Source organism: Cervus canadensis, chromosome 2, assembly GCF_019320065.1.
Source record: "Cervus canadensis isolate Bull #8, Minnesota chromosome 2, ASM1932006v1, whole genome shotgun sequence".
Lineage (NCBI taxonomy): Eukaryota > Metazoa > Chordata > Mammalia > Artiodactyla > Cervidae > Cervus > Cervus canadensis.
Window position 1 is genome coordinate 18,547,811 of NC_057387.1, and position 13,358 is coordinate 18,561,168.

Below are 13,358 nucleotides of genomic sequence, written 5' to 3' on the forward strand. Positions count from 1 at the left end.
TATGGTTGATATTATTAGTTGTTTTTGTGTCTGACACTAGTCTATAACTTTCATAGAAATCAGGGCCACATCTTACTAATTTGTTTCATCCTGGTAGCTTTGAATACACTGCAAATGACATGGTAATAAATACTGACAAACAAAAAAAGATGGTTTTTGCCCAGCATGATGTGAAGTAGAGCCTGACACACAGTCAGTGTTTAATAAATGTGAACTCTTTCTAGGAGTAATAACAGATGCTCAAAAAACATTTTGTGAAAAGTGGCAAAAGCTCGTTGTGCTGAATTACTATTAGCCAGCTACTTTCTTTTAAAATTGATACTGCTAAGGAATTATTATAAAGAGTTTCAATTTCCTCTTTTGGTGACAGCAAAAGTTTAGGTTCTCGAACCACGGAAAAGGCCTTAAGATATTTTTCAAGACCTAGGTTCATGTATCATTTAATCTGGTCTCCATACAGATAGAATTAAATATTGAAATCTTTTTATATCCATTTAATCCCTGAAACTTAGTACAACTCTCAAGTAAACACTAAAAAATGTTAGTGGAAGGAATAAACAAATAAATGAGTTAGGATGAATTGTTTATGCAACAGAATCTCCAAACTGTGAGCACATCATATATAAGGAATATGTTTTGTTCATTTTTTTGTCTCCAGCACCTAGCCCAGTATCTGACACAAAATGAAGGTTTACTAAACAGCTATTTATTAAATTATAGATTAGCGATAAATACAGTTTACTTTAACAATGCAAAGAAGGAAAAAGAAAACACATTTGTTGTATCATGTAAACTTGTACCAAAGATTTGTGAATAGATTTATTAATGGGGTGGAATTTCTACCTGGAAGATAGAGAAGTAAACGTGGAGACTGAGAAGTCAGGTCACCTTAGTCCTTTCAAGTGGTTAAAGCTAACTAGTCCCTGTGAATGAGAATCTAGCCTATCTGAGGGTCTCTAGCCTCCATACAGCATCAGCCTCAGAACACAGTCAGGGCAGAGTGCATGCCTACTAGGGAAATTCTACTGTGGCAACAATGAGAAAATAAAGACCTTGGGTGAAGAGAAGAAAGTAGTAGGAGTGTCACTTGAAGCACAAACAGGGAGACTGAACGGACAATCTCTGTGTCACCACATCTGTGTCAAGAAAGGCACGCCAGTTTCCTTTAAGGTACGTAAGTATGTTGCACCACTGTGGAAGGAATGGAAGAGCAGGACGGGGTTGGCTGGTGGAAGTCACATCTTGGGGAAGCTGGCCAGGTTGGCAATGCCACAAGCGTTGTTCTTATTCCGGGCCATGAGAATATAGCCTTTGTTTCCCCAGTTTTCTCCCCAGCTGTAGGACCAAGCAAGGAAAATACTTAGTACCCTTAGTTTATTCAATAAAAAGTTTACTGAGTATTGTGTTAGGTTTTGATGGTTTACCAAAATAAATAAATCAAAATAAATAAATAAACCTTTAAAGACTTTAAAGTCAAGAAATGGAGAGAAGGCATAGCGTTACAAGAGAGATTGCTTCTGCTCAAGGGGATCAAAAAGGGCTTAACAAAAGAGGTGGCACTTGAGCTGAGCCCAAAGGCTGATAGAATTTGGACCTGTGGAAATGGGAAGCCAGCGGGAAAGCATGGGATACGTGTTAAGATCATGCAGCTAACTGCCATACACCCAGAGCTATCACAGAATTGTGAATCAAGTATACTTCAACTAAAAAAAAAATCATATAGCTGAAAAACAGGGTGCCTGTTAAGGTATAGTGGGAGATTAGGTTAAGGGGATCTTTCTGGCCAGGCTAAAGATTTTGACCCTCTGGCCCATGATAGTGGAGGAGACATTGAAGTTTTCTGATTAGGACAGTGAAGTCATTCAACTTGGGTTTAATGATAAATTATCTTGAAAACATGAGTCTAGAGCATAAGAAAGAGGCAAGAGAGGCTGAAGCTGGTGGTCTTGGCTTGGGAGTGAACCCATAGGAGAGGTGGCGACAGGGGACGAGATGGTTGGATGGCATCACCGACTCAATGGACATGAGTTTGTGCAACCTCTGGGAGACAGTGAAGGACAGGGAAGTCTGGTGTGCTGCAGTCCATGGGGTCACAGAGAGTCAGACAAATTGAGCACCTGAACAACAGTCATAGGAGAGATGAATGAAGCCATAAGAATAGATGAGACTGCTAAGGAGACAAGTGAAAAGGTTGGAAGATTAGATACAGATAAAGACAGAGACAGACAGAAAAACAGGGGAATGGGGAGAGATTGGTCTATATATCTTCCTAAATTATTTTCATAAGTTTACTGTCCTTTTTTCCCAACCTGAAAATTTACCAGTTACCTGGTACATTTACTTAAGCAATTTACCCTACCCCTGTTCCCTTATCCAGCGGTTCCCAAAGACCCTGATCCTGCCTGCGCATGTCCTTTATTCTTTCCAGCTCTCTTGGATGCAGAACTTATCACTTGATCGAAAAGAAAGGACAGGGTAAGTGCCTGGGCTGAGAAAGGAGAAAGGAAGAACACAAGACAGAAGCTGTGGGAGAAGGAATACCCTCTTAGGAAGGTGCACAGGCCCACTCTTAGTTCGGACTGTGATTTAAAAAGTTATTCCCAGCCTCACATTGCATCCTGCCAGCCCTCCAGGCAGCATGCCAAACTTGGTTACACTGCTACATTGCCCCCTGAACTCCCCAGATTCTAGGGCCCTGCTCCTCTGGAGGGCGTCAAGGACAGAAAGTTTAACCAGTGCTACTGCCAGGCTGGTGTTGATCAATGAGGAAAGGAAAATAGTAATTCCTATAAACCTGCACCCTATCCATAAAGTCATAAGGAGCTAAAGAGAAATAGAGAGCCAAGGGGCCCTGTAGTTTTTATTTATTCCCAATACTAGAGAAGGAAATACTAATTTTGTTTTTGGTGCTCATATCTGCTTTCTGAAACGCATTTATCTTCACAGACTTCAAAATCTCTGGCCAATTCTGATATATGTCTATCCTAAGAGCAAAAAGCTACACAAGGGGATATTAAACTTTTACATTGTTTATATTGTTCCCTAATGCTTACCATCAGACTAATGATGGAAACCTCCCTAAAAAACCAATCACATTAGAGAAAAAAGAAAAAATACATAAAATTCCAAAGCTCCTGCTGGCTCCTGGTGCTCCTTTATATTCTCACATTAGCTAGGTCTGTCTTTTTCAGGGGCTATGAGATCACTGAAGACAGACATCTGCTCACATGTTTGTGTATGTGACTAAGCACCTTGAACACGGGCCAGCTGTCCAACACACACCTTTAGTACTCTTGTCTGGCCATTATGTTAGAATGAATAGCCTCAGATTGGGAAGGTAGAATTGAAACAAGAGAAAATTTTCTTTTGAGAGAAAAAAAGGAATATTGGGAAGTTGAAGTTGAGTGTTAAGAGAGTGAGGGGGTGACAAATATGGGGTTCCCATAATTACCTGTTTTTAATTATCCAGTGCTTGTTCCCCTTCTGGATCCCATATCCCACTGCCAAAACCGCGTGGTTCAGATTATCACTATTGCAGTTTTCATCATAATACACACCTAGGAAACAAATTATCAAGGTGAAGCTTTCTGCAATCCAAGGGTTGCCCTGTGGGGTCTCCCACTCTAGGAGACGCTCTGTAGAATCCTGTCCCAGTCTTTTGTAAGAGGACTTACAAAAGAGATGGTCTGTGCTGTGGCAGCTGTTTCTCTCTGGTGGACTCAGTCTGATTGTGGAAACAAGTACTGAAAATGCCTGGTACCCTTGGGGAAGCTGCCCAGTCCACATCATGAGAGAAGGCTGATTGTGCTCTATAGGAACAGCACCTTACCTTTTCTGTAAAACTGGAAGGAGGTCAGGCTTGCATCAATGGCCACAGAGATGGGTCCCACTCGGGCTACAGCCCTCTTCAGGGCTTTTTCATTTCCTTCAGGGATCTCTCTGTACCCTCTGCACTTAGCTGCCTTGCCTGTTGGATTGTACATACAATTTTCATCCTGGAAAAACAAGGTTAAAATAAGACTAGGACAAAACAAAGGCAATTAACTGGTGAGAAAGTCTGTTAAAGTTTTGGGTGACATCAGTGCCCGGAAGCAGACTTGAGTCTCCACAAAGGGTCTGTTCTCTCCTCACCATTTTAGAAACTGTAAGAAAAGAATATGGGGTGGGAGGTGGGAGGGAAGTTCAAGAGGGAGGGGACATACACATACCTGCGGCTGATTCATGCTGATATATGGCAGAAAACAACACAATATTGTAAAGCCATTATTCTCCAATGAAAATTAAATTAAAAATTCTAAAAAGAACATGAAAATTGTATACCTTGTACCATGCACAAAAATCAGCTCCAGGTGGTTTTAAAACATAAATGTGAAAGAAAACACTATAAAACTTTAAAAAAGGAATATTTTTATTACCTCAGAGTAGATAAAGATTACTGAAATTAGATTTAAAAAAAAAAACAATCCACAAATCAACTCTGGCAATGTAGTATGTGTGATCCTCAGTAGGCAAGGAGGCAGCAGCTCCTGTGTTGGGAGGAGACCCAGTCCCAGCTAGACAGAAGACCTTGGCCCCATGCACCTGTATCAGGTCAGCGTTCTGGCTGACCTTGTGCTCTCATGAGAGAGAGAGGTAAAATCACATAACGTGACACTAAAACAAATTAATAAAGAACTTAGTAATTTATCCTGTGAATTTCCAACAGTATGTTTTTCAGGTCTAGTTAACACTGATGTGTTTCACTGTCAAACCAGAATCATGGAATCTAACGGCAACCCATGTCAAAGTGTTGTATTCTTTTTGGCTGTTCATTTTCCTAGAGGCTTCCCCTCAAAAACCCTAGCATTCCATCTACAAGAATACATTATCTAGGGCTTCCCTTGTGGTCCAGTGGTTAAGAATTCACCTGCCAATACAAGGGACATGGCTCGATCCCTGGTCTGGGAAGATCCCTTATGCCATGGAACAATTAAGCCTGTGTGTCAAAACTACTGAAGCCTGCATGCCTAGAGACTGTGCTCTGCAACAAGAGAAGTCACTGGAATGAGAAGCCTGCACACCACAACAAAGATTAGCTCCTGCTTGCCACAACTAGAGAAAGCCTCTGCATAGCAACCAAGACCTGATGCAGCCAAAAATAAATAAATAAATACTTTTAAAAAATTATCTAAACACTAACAACAATGGTAGCATTTGATGTGACAGTCTAAGATTATAGTAATGTCCTGTATTAATAATTTCTCTAGATTCCTTTGCCATATGATCCAAACCCTTGGTGCCTCCTAGTACCAAAAATTGCATAGATATACAAGTACAATAAAATATCTAGGGGATGGATTTGGAAGGATACCACGTAACAATATTTTAAAGTAAAAGTAACTTGTATTGTGGCTGGAATGAACTTAAATTACTGTTATTATCTGCTTGCTGCACTATCAGATCTCTTCTTTTTTAAACTTTGTTTTTTCGTGACCTTCTTCCATTTATTTACATGTTCATATAAGAAGTTCTTTTTTTGGACAATAAAAATAATGATAACAGTTGTCCAAGATTCAGAATATTAAAAATGTAACACATGTCTTATGATGGCTAACTCTCCATTTTGATTGATTATAAAACCAAAATCATTGCATATTCCTCTAAAATGCTGAAGAGATCATTTGAGGGGGTAGGGGAACAAAAATTATAAGTCAATTGCTCCTTCTATTTCAAAACAGGGGTTCAAATGTTATATAATTTTTATTCAGAGTTTCTGAGTTGTTAAACTATCCCTCAACAGACTGGTTAATACAGTACTGAATAAATGATGTAAGCTGTCAATGGATAAGTGATCAACAACTAGTTCTAATAATATTTATTTTTTTAATATAGTTAGACAAACCTTTAAATTGGCTGCCTGGATAAAGCAACATGGAAAAAAGTTATAACCAGGAACCTGTTTTTTTGTATATACTATTAGGATTTGTTTCATTTTTTTGATATCAAGTGACAAAAAAAGTTGTCAAAAAATATTTTACAATTTAAAAAAATATTTTGTCACATTTGGGTTATGTCACTAATCGCCTGATGTATTCAGAATTAAAAAGTTAATCTGTTAGGGCAGCTTTAGTATGCTGCAGCTTACACTAGCAGCCCTATGAAAACTGTATACAGATTAAAGAAAAATCCTTCCACATACAACCTCCAACTTTCCTGATTTGTATACCTGACAACTAAAAAAAAAAAATAACATGGAATAATAATGGCATGAAACTTCATGAGGATGTGTTGAAGTGACTTTACTATGTAGATTGTTGAGTATCCAGTGAAATGGATCTGTTCAGTCATTTACATTAATGAGCATATTATTGCATCAGATGACTAAATATAAATAAATAAAACTCACTGTTATTGGGTTTTTAAAGGCTCAAATTGCAAAGGAAAAAATCATTTTTCTAAAATTAAGAACTTCTCTGGATTGAAAGACATCATAAACAGAAAGAAAAGAAAACACATAGTTATAGTTGTTGTTTAGTCTGACTCTTTTGCAATCCCATAGACTATAGTCTGCCAGGTTCCTCTGTCCACAGGATTTCCCAGGCGAGAATACTGAAGTGGGTTGCCATTTTCTTCTCCAGAGGATCTTCCTGACTCAGGGATTGAACCCACATCTCCGGCACTGGCAGGCAGCTTCTTTACCACTGGGCCACCAGGGAAGCCCAATACACATAGTATTAGTATCCAAATATCTTTTTATATTTTTTAAACATTAGTAAGAAAGAGAATAAAATCTAATTAAAAAATGGGCAAACAATATAGATGCTTCCATGGTAGCGCAGTGGTAAAGAATCAGGAGACCCAAGAGACACGGGTTCAATCTCTGGGTTGGGAAGATCCCCTGGAGTAGGAAATGGCAACCTGCTCCAGTATTCTTGCCTGTAAAATTCCATGGATAGAGGAGCCTGGTGAGCTACAGTCTACAGGATTGCTATGAGTCACACATGACTGAGCGCACACACAATCATACACAAAAGATATAAGCAGTCAATTTATGAAGAAATGCAGATGGCCAGATAAGCATACTGACGAAGCTGTGAATCAACAGGATTTCTTATACTATGCACATGGGAATATAAATTTTCCAAATACTTTGGTAAGCAATTTGACATCATCTAGTATAGTTGAAGATGCACAGACCCTAAGACTCAGACCAATTCTGTTCCTAGATATTATATTCTAGTAAAGAAATTCTTGAACGTGTGAATAGATGACAAGACTGGGAATATCTGCAGCAGATAAACAGATCTGATGGGTAGATCTTGGCTCTGCTACATAACTAGAGGTGTGAATTTGAATATGCCATTTTATCTCCTTAAGCGTCTATGTCCTTCTATGTTCTCACCTATAAAGTGAGGATAAGGGTACCTTACAGGGCTTTTATAAGGATTAAATGAGAACATGCACTAATTACACGGCTTAGCACACAGTAGCCATCATTTGTATTACTCAGACTTGCAATCCCTACTTTAAAGGCTCCTGCTGCAAAGGCCCCCATATTACCTATCAACTCCATGTATATAAAAATGTCCTCAGATCTTCTTCCTTTTAGATAAGAAAGATCTTCCTATTACTAAAGGACCTTATGGGAGGAAGTGAGTTCATCTCTAAAATTGCAATAAATATGAAGCAACTTGCTTTTTTATCTCATTTTAAACATGTTAACATGTTAACTTACCTAATTTGCTTAAATGTTCCCCAAATCCACATTGAGATCATACAAAATAAAGCCACATGATTCATGAAATTAGCATGGTGGGCTTAAGAGATTTCTGATGGGAGTGGAAGAGTTAAATAGAGAGTTATAGAGACCTACTCAGAGATCTATGGGATAGCCTGTCCTCCTCCAGGGCAGAGAGACAGTTAGGAGCCATGGTAACTTAAGCTCCCCAAATTTTCCCAGACTGGCCTTCCCTGGTGGTCCACTGGGTAAGAATCCACTTACCAATGCAGGAGACACATGTTCGATTCCTGATTTGGGAAGATCCCACATGCTGTGGGGCAACTAAAACCTGTGCTCCACAACTACTGAGCCCACATGTCTTAGAGCCTAAGTTTTGCAATGAGAAGCCAACAACTAGAGAGTAGGCCTCGCTCACCACAACTAGAGAAAGACTGTGTCAAGCAACAAATTAATTAATTTTAAAACACACACACAAATTCTCCCAGACTATGTGAATCTTCTTGGCTTTTTTGTGGGAAATCATTCCATTAAGAAAGCTGGATAAGGTAACAGAAAACAAGATTTCTGGAACTGCTTCCAGAACAAAATGTCATGCCAGAGAAGGAGAAGCCATTACAGAACTATATGACTGTGTGGGACAGTCTCACCTGTCCAACATATGGGTAGGCATCTTCAGAGTCAATGCCCCGGTTCTTCTGCACATACTGGAAGGCATTGGTCATATAGCCCCCTCCGCAGCCATCATTCTCAGACACACAATCCACCAGGTTCTGTGGACTCAGATTTAAGAGTTTGCCGGTTTTCTTCTTGAGTTGGCCCTCCAGGGCACCCACAGAGCTAAAAGCCCAACAGGAACCACACTGACCCTGAGAGGCATAACAGAGAAGCCATCAATAATTGCTGTTCACACTTTCCGTTTCTCTCTTCTAGCTGCCCGATGAAATTTCATACATTTTATAAATTCCAGCACCCATCCCCTTTTCTATGAAGTATTCCTGTTTCCCTTCACTTAATCTTTGTTGCAGTGATCTATTGCTATTGTTGCTATTAATAACTGTTGTTACTACTGTTACCATTAGTTGCAGTAAAGCAGAGTACAGCACTTCAATGAATCAACGAATCCATCATGAACTGAAAAATAGTAAGGTGAAAATGCAATACCCCAACCTACTGAACGTCACAACTTAGCCCAGCCTGACTTACATGTACTCAGAACACTTACATTAGCCTCGAGTCAGGCAAAATAATCTCACACAAAGCCTATTAGTGTTGAATATCTCCTGTAATTTACTGAGTTATAATTATATTGAATATCTTACGCAATTTTATTACAATTGTACTGAAAGTGAAAAACAGAATGGCTGTATTTGTGTTTACCCTCATGACCATGGCCTGCTACCACAACCTAACATCAAGAGAAGGTATCATACTACATATTGCTCGCCTGGGAAAAGATCAAAATTTAAAATTTGAAGTACAGTTTCTAAGGAATGCCTATCACTTTTATACCATTATGAAGTCAAAAATATTATAAGGTGAACCATTAGAAAGTCAGAGAACTACTCTAGGACAGGAAAAGTTTTCCATGTTCTTTAATACTTTTACAAATGAAGAAATACTGCAGATAAAAGAAGTACTCTTTAAAGGTAGTTCTCGGGCACATAGGGAATAGAAATGTGAAGACTTATAAAAATATAACTATTGTGTTAGAAACAATGATACTAATTGTGTATATTTGCACAAGATATTTGCTGTAAAAACAATGTAGACAAATAATTAAGGATTTATTATCTTGCTAAAAAACAAGTCAGGGACCATCTGTACTGGCTTTGTAACACACTAGTTCAGTGACCTTGGGTAAATTACTAAACCTCTCTGTACCACACTGCTTTTATGTGTAAATTGTGAAGAATAATAATAAAATGGGATTATGAGAATTTAAAAAGTTAATTCATATAAAGGATGAATTATTATGTGCAATAATAATAATCTCCCAAAAAGTGCTAACTATTATTATCAGTGTGTGTTCAGCTAGATGATACATTTTTTTCTTTCCTGCTAGTTCTATTTTTTAAGACTGGGGATTTCTTGAGAACACAAGTTATGTCTTAGTCCTCTCTACTGTCTAGCACTATACCTGGTAGGTTCTGCAAAAACTGTGGTTGTTGAATGAATGTTAGATCAAGTGTTCATCTGGCAGATACAATCAGCATTGTTAAGGTTGTGGGAAAACTTACATTCTCAGGCTGGTAAGAATATAAGATTGTAAAAACTTTTGTGGAAAGGATTCTGTGACCTACTGATTCCAATTTTAAGATTTATTTTGCATAACTATTTGTATATATGCACACAGATGCTTATAGCAATACTATTTGTAGAAAAAGGAAAAAACAACCTAAATTCACAAAAACAGGTGATGATTTAAACAACAGAATAGGCTTTATTCTCTTGGCAGTGGGAGGTGTAACTTAATTCTTTCCCCTCTCTTTCTGGTGCCCTCATACCTTAGAAACAAACAAGCAGAAAAAGGGAGAGATCATGCTAGTTTACATACCCACACCCAACAGAAAGGAGGATACCTGGTTTTTGACAGGAGTAACGTATCCCTTCTTCCGATAATCAATAGAGTCTGGGGTTCTGCCTTCCCAGTCTGGGGTATAGAGGGTGTCATTACTGCGGGAACGAGAAGCGGGTACTTTGAGTCCAGTCATCTTCTGAACCACTTCTTCACTGGTCTGGGACAAAGAAAGAGGCCAGGCATAAGCAGGGAACCAAGACAAAACAGGCAGATAGACCAGGAACTGAGGTTCAACTCACCATGTCCCCCAAGTGATTCATGGCCAGTTCATATGTATGGACACCAAGCGAGGCCTCAAGATTATGGATGGAAATACGCTTCAGGTTTTTTTCCCAAATTAAACGCCGAGAGATTTCATCCACCTAAACAGAGCATAACTAGTATTGGCATAGACTGTGTCCTGTGTATAAAGTTACTTACATAGTACTGTGGAGGTTTTCAGAAGAGATTAAATTTATAATCATAGAGGATTTACCATCGAGTTGGGGAACTGACCATGGGATTGTTAAGAGCATGCAAAAATCAATATATAAACAACTGCAAATAATAAAACTCAAATCACTGATTTATAGAGGAAAATTGCTTATGGATTGATAGCATTATTTGAGAAGGCTTCCCAAAAGAGACCTATAAGACAGTTATAAAGAAAAGAAAAGATAGGACTTGATTGAGGATGACTTGAGGAGTAGGAATAGAGAGTATATGTTAACAGGGAACAGGGACAGGTTTGCTTGGTTGTATTATAATACTGAAATTGAAGAAAGGAGTTTGGAAGCTAGGATTGGACATCTCGGGTTCCAGCCTTCCCACGTTCTCCTCCAGGTTCCCAGGCACCTTGCTGTTATACTGCTTTCTGTAGGTCTTCTTCCATAGCTCCCACTGGGTGTCCAGTATCTCCTCGGGGTATAGAGCAAAGCTCACCACAGGCAGCAGTAGAAGAACCGTGAGCCCCCACATCCTGGAGAATAGGATAGTTAGGGGCGTGCGTGGTAGTTCCAGTCATGTCCAACTCTTGCCAACCCTATGGACTAGAGCCCACCAGACTCTGTTCATGGATTCTCTAGGCAAGAACACTGGAGTGGGTTGCCATTTCCTCCTCCAGGGGATCTTCCTAACTCAGGGATGGGACCCAAGTCTCTTATGCCTCTTGCATTGGCAATTAGGTTCTTTACCACTAACACCACCTGGGAAGCCATAATTGGGGGAGACTCTTCTGGTTGTCCAGAGGTTCCTAACCTGACTTGGGATGAGGAAAACAGCTGGAACCATATGCTCGGACAGGTGGTTCTTAATCTTTGGGAATCACAGACTCACATGACAAGCTAATAAAAAATTGCAACCCACTATTAATTCCTCTTGCCAGAAAAATGAATACACATACAATAATCCTGTGGAGTTCCTAAACCCAAAGTTAGGAGCCCCTTCCTCTGGACCATGAGGCAGAGGAAAACTAGGCTTTATGAGGAAGGCAGACAAAGACTGAGAGTGATTTCCATATGATAAAGCAATGATAGGTGGGGGAGGGGGGTCTGGGTTTGGTTGTGATACTGATACATCTGGTCCCAAGTATTCTGGGAGACTATACACATACACACACAAACTTGAACAGATAACCACAAATTGGGAAGAAAATGGACAAGCAGGATGGGAGCAACACCTGTCTGCTCCAGTGTCTCCAGCAGACTCGGAGGAGATGGACAGGTGTAGGGTAAGATGAATGGGATTGGAGAATACACAAAGGAGAGCTAAGTCTTTGCTTCCTGATCATTTCTTCAAGGTATTCTTCTGTTCCTTGCCTAAATTTTGCTTCTGCTCCTAATCTTGCCAGCAGGGGACAAGGGTAAAGTTGACAGCATTGCCTATTCTCGATGAGATATCCCCTCAGCGTTCTTCTGCACTTCCTCCTTTCTCTTCCTGCTCCTTCCTGAGGCAGGAAACTGTCCTAATTTCAACCAGCTGCTGTGGGAGGAAAGCTTTTTTTTTTTCCTGACCAAAAAACCCACATAACCTCTGGGACTGCCTCACAGGACAAAAAAGCCTCAGAAACCCGTTTGTTAGAAGAACATAAGACAGAAAAGCAATGTTGTTTGATCATTAGTCGCACAGCTTTTCGTAAGTTTACTCCAGTCGCACAGCTTTTCGTAAGTTTACTCTAGCTTCGTTCACTTCTTGGAGTGTCTTGCTAATCACGTCCTCCATTTTAACAGCAAGTTTAGTCTGCGGCAAGTCGTACAGCTTGCATGATTTTTAAACTTGTCTATTTTTTGTGTAATCTTTGCACATTGGCAAAATGTCCAGCAGGACACTTAATATGTGGAGTGTCCAGGGCTTTTGAGATTCTCAAGAATAGGAAGACCTTACTGAGCTACCACCCTTCTGCACTCTCCTCCTCCCTGCTAGTAACTTAACCCTTTTAGTACCTTTGCCTCCCTACCAACCAAAAAAAAAAAAACAACCCTGAGGCCACTCTTTGAGGGATGGGTAAAGAAGGCCTTATATTTTTTGCTTTCACTAACAACCACGTATACATACATATAAACCATAAAAGGAGTCCTAAAGGTTTCCAGGCAGATTTTACTTAGCCAGGAAATAGCCAAAGGAGGACATCACTGTTTTCATCCAGACAGCCTATAAAGTTCATTTTGATCTACAAGTCACTATGTTCCTAATATTCCTAAAAATGGAGAACTGACAGGAATGAGAGGTTAAAAGATCCAGGAAGCTGAAAATGTTACCTGTTGATGGGGATCTGTTCTCTGGGCTCGTCTCAGCAGAGAAGTGTGGATAATGTGGCCGGATGACTAGGGGTGCTGGATTTATTCCACCAGGATTGCGGAAGTCAGCTCTGGCTGCTGGCTGGAAAATTTGGATGGGGAGGGCAGTGGAGATAGAAATGCTGAGAGAGGGGGGTTAGGGAGGAGGGAAGGAGGCAGCAGATTTGCCTCGTTCCTCTGTGCGCATGTGGAGCATGTGTGGCAGGGCGGAGAGTTAGGTATTTAGTTTCACATGGCTGCCTGCCTTTGAGACAGACAAAAAAGACCTCAATACATTATTACCCAA

General features: G+C 39.9%; 1 protein-coding gene across 1 annotated transcript; it reads right to left on the bottom strand.

Annotated features, from left to right (window-relative positions):
* Nucleotides 1-684: 684 nt before the first annotated feature.
* On the bottom strand, nt 685-13,172 carry CTSK (cathepsin K). Its single transcript, XM_043457645.1, has 8 exons — nt 13,034-13,172; nt 11,133-11,256; nt 10,538-10,660; nt 10,300-10,455; nt 8,368-8,586; nt 3,830-3,995; nt 3,452-3,557; nt 685-1,335 (listed from the first exon to the last, which is right to left on the bottom strand). Exons 2-8 carry the CDS (start codon nt 11,253-11,255, stop codon nt 1,236-1,238), a joined length of 993 nt encoding a protein of 330 aa, XP_043313580.1. The 5' UTR covers nt 11,256; nt 13,034-13,172; the 3' UTR covers nt 685-1,235.
* Between the last annotated feature and the right edge of the window lie 186 nt (nt 13,173-13,358).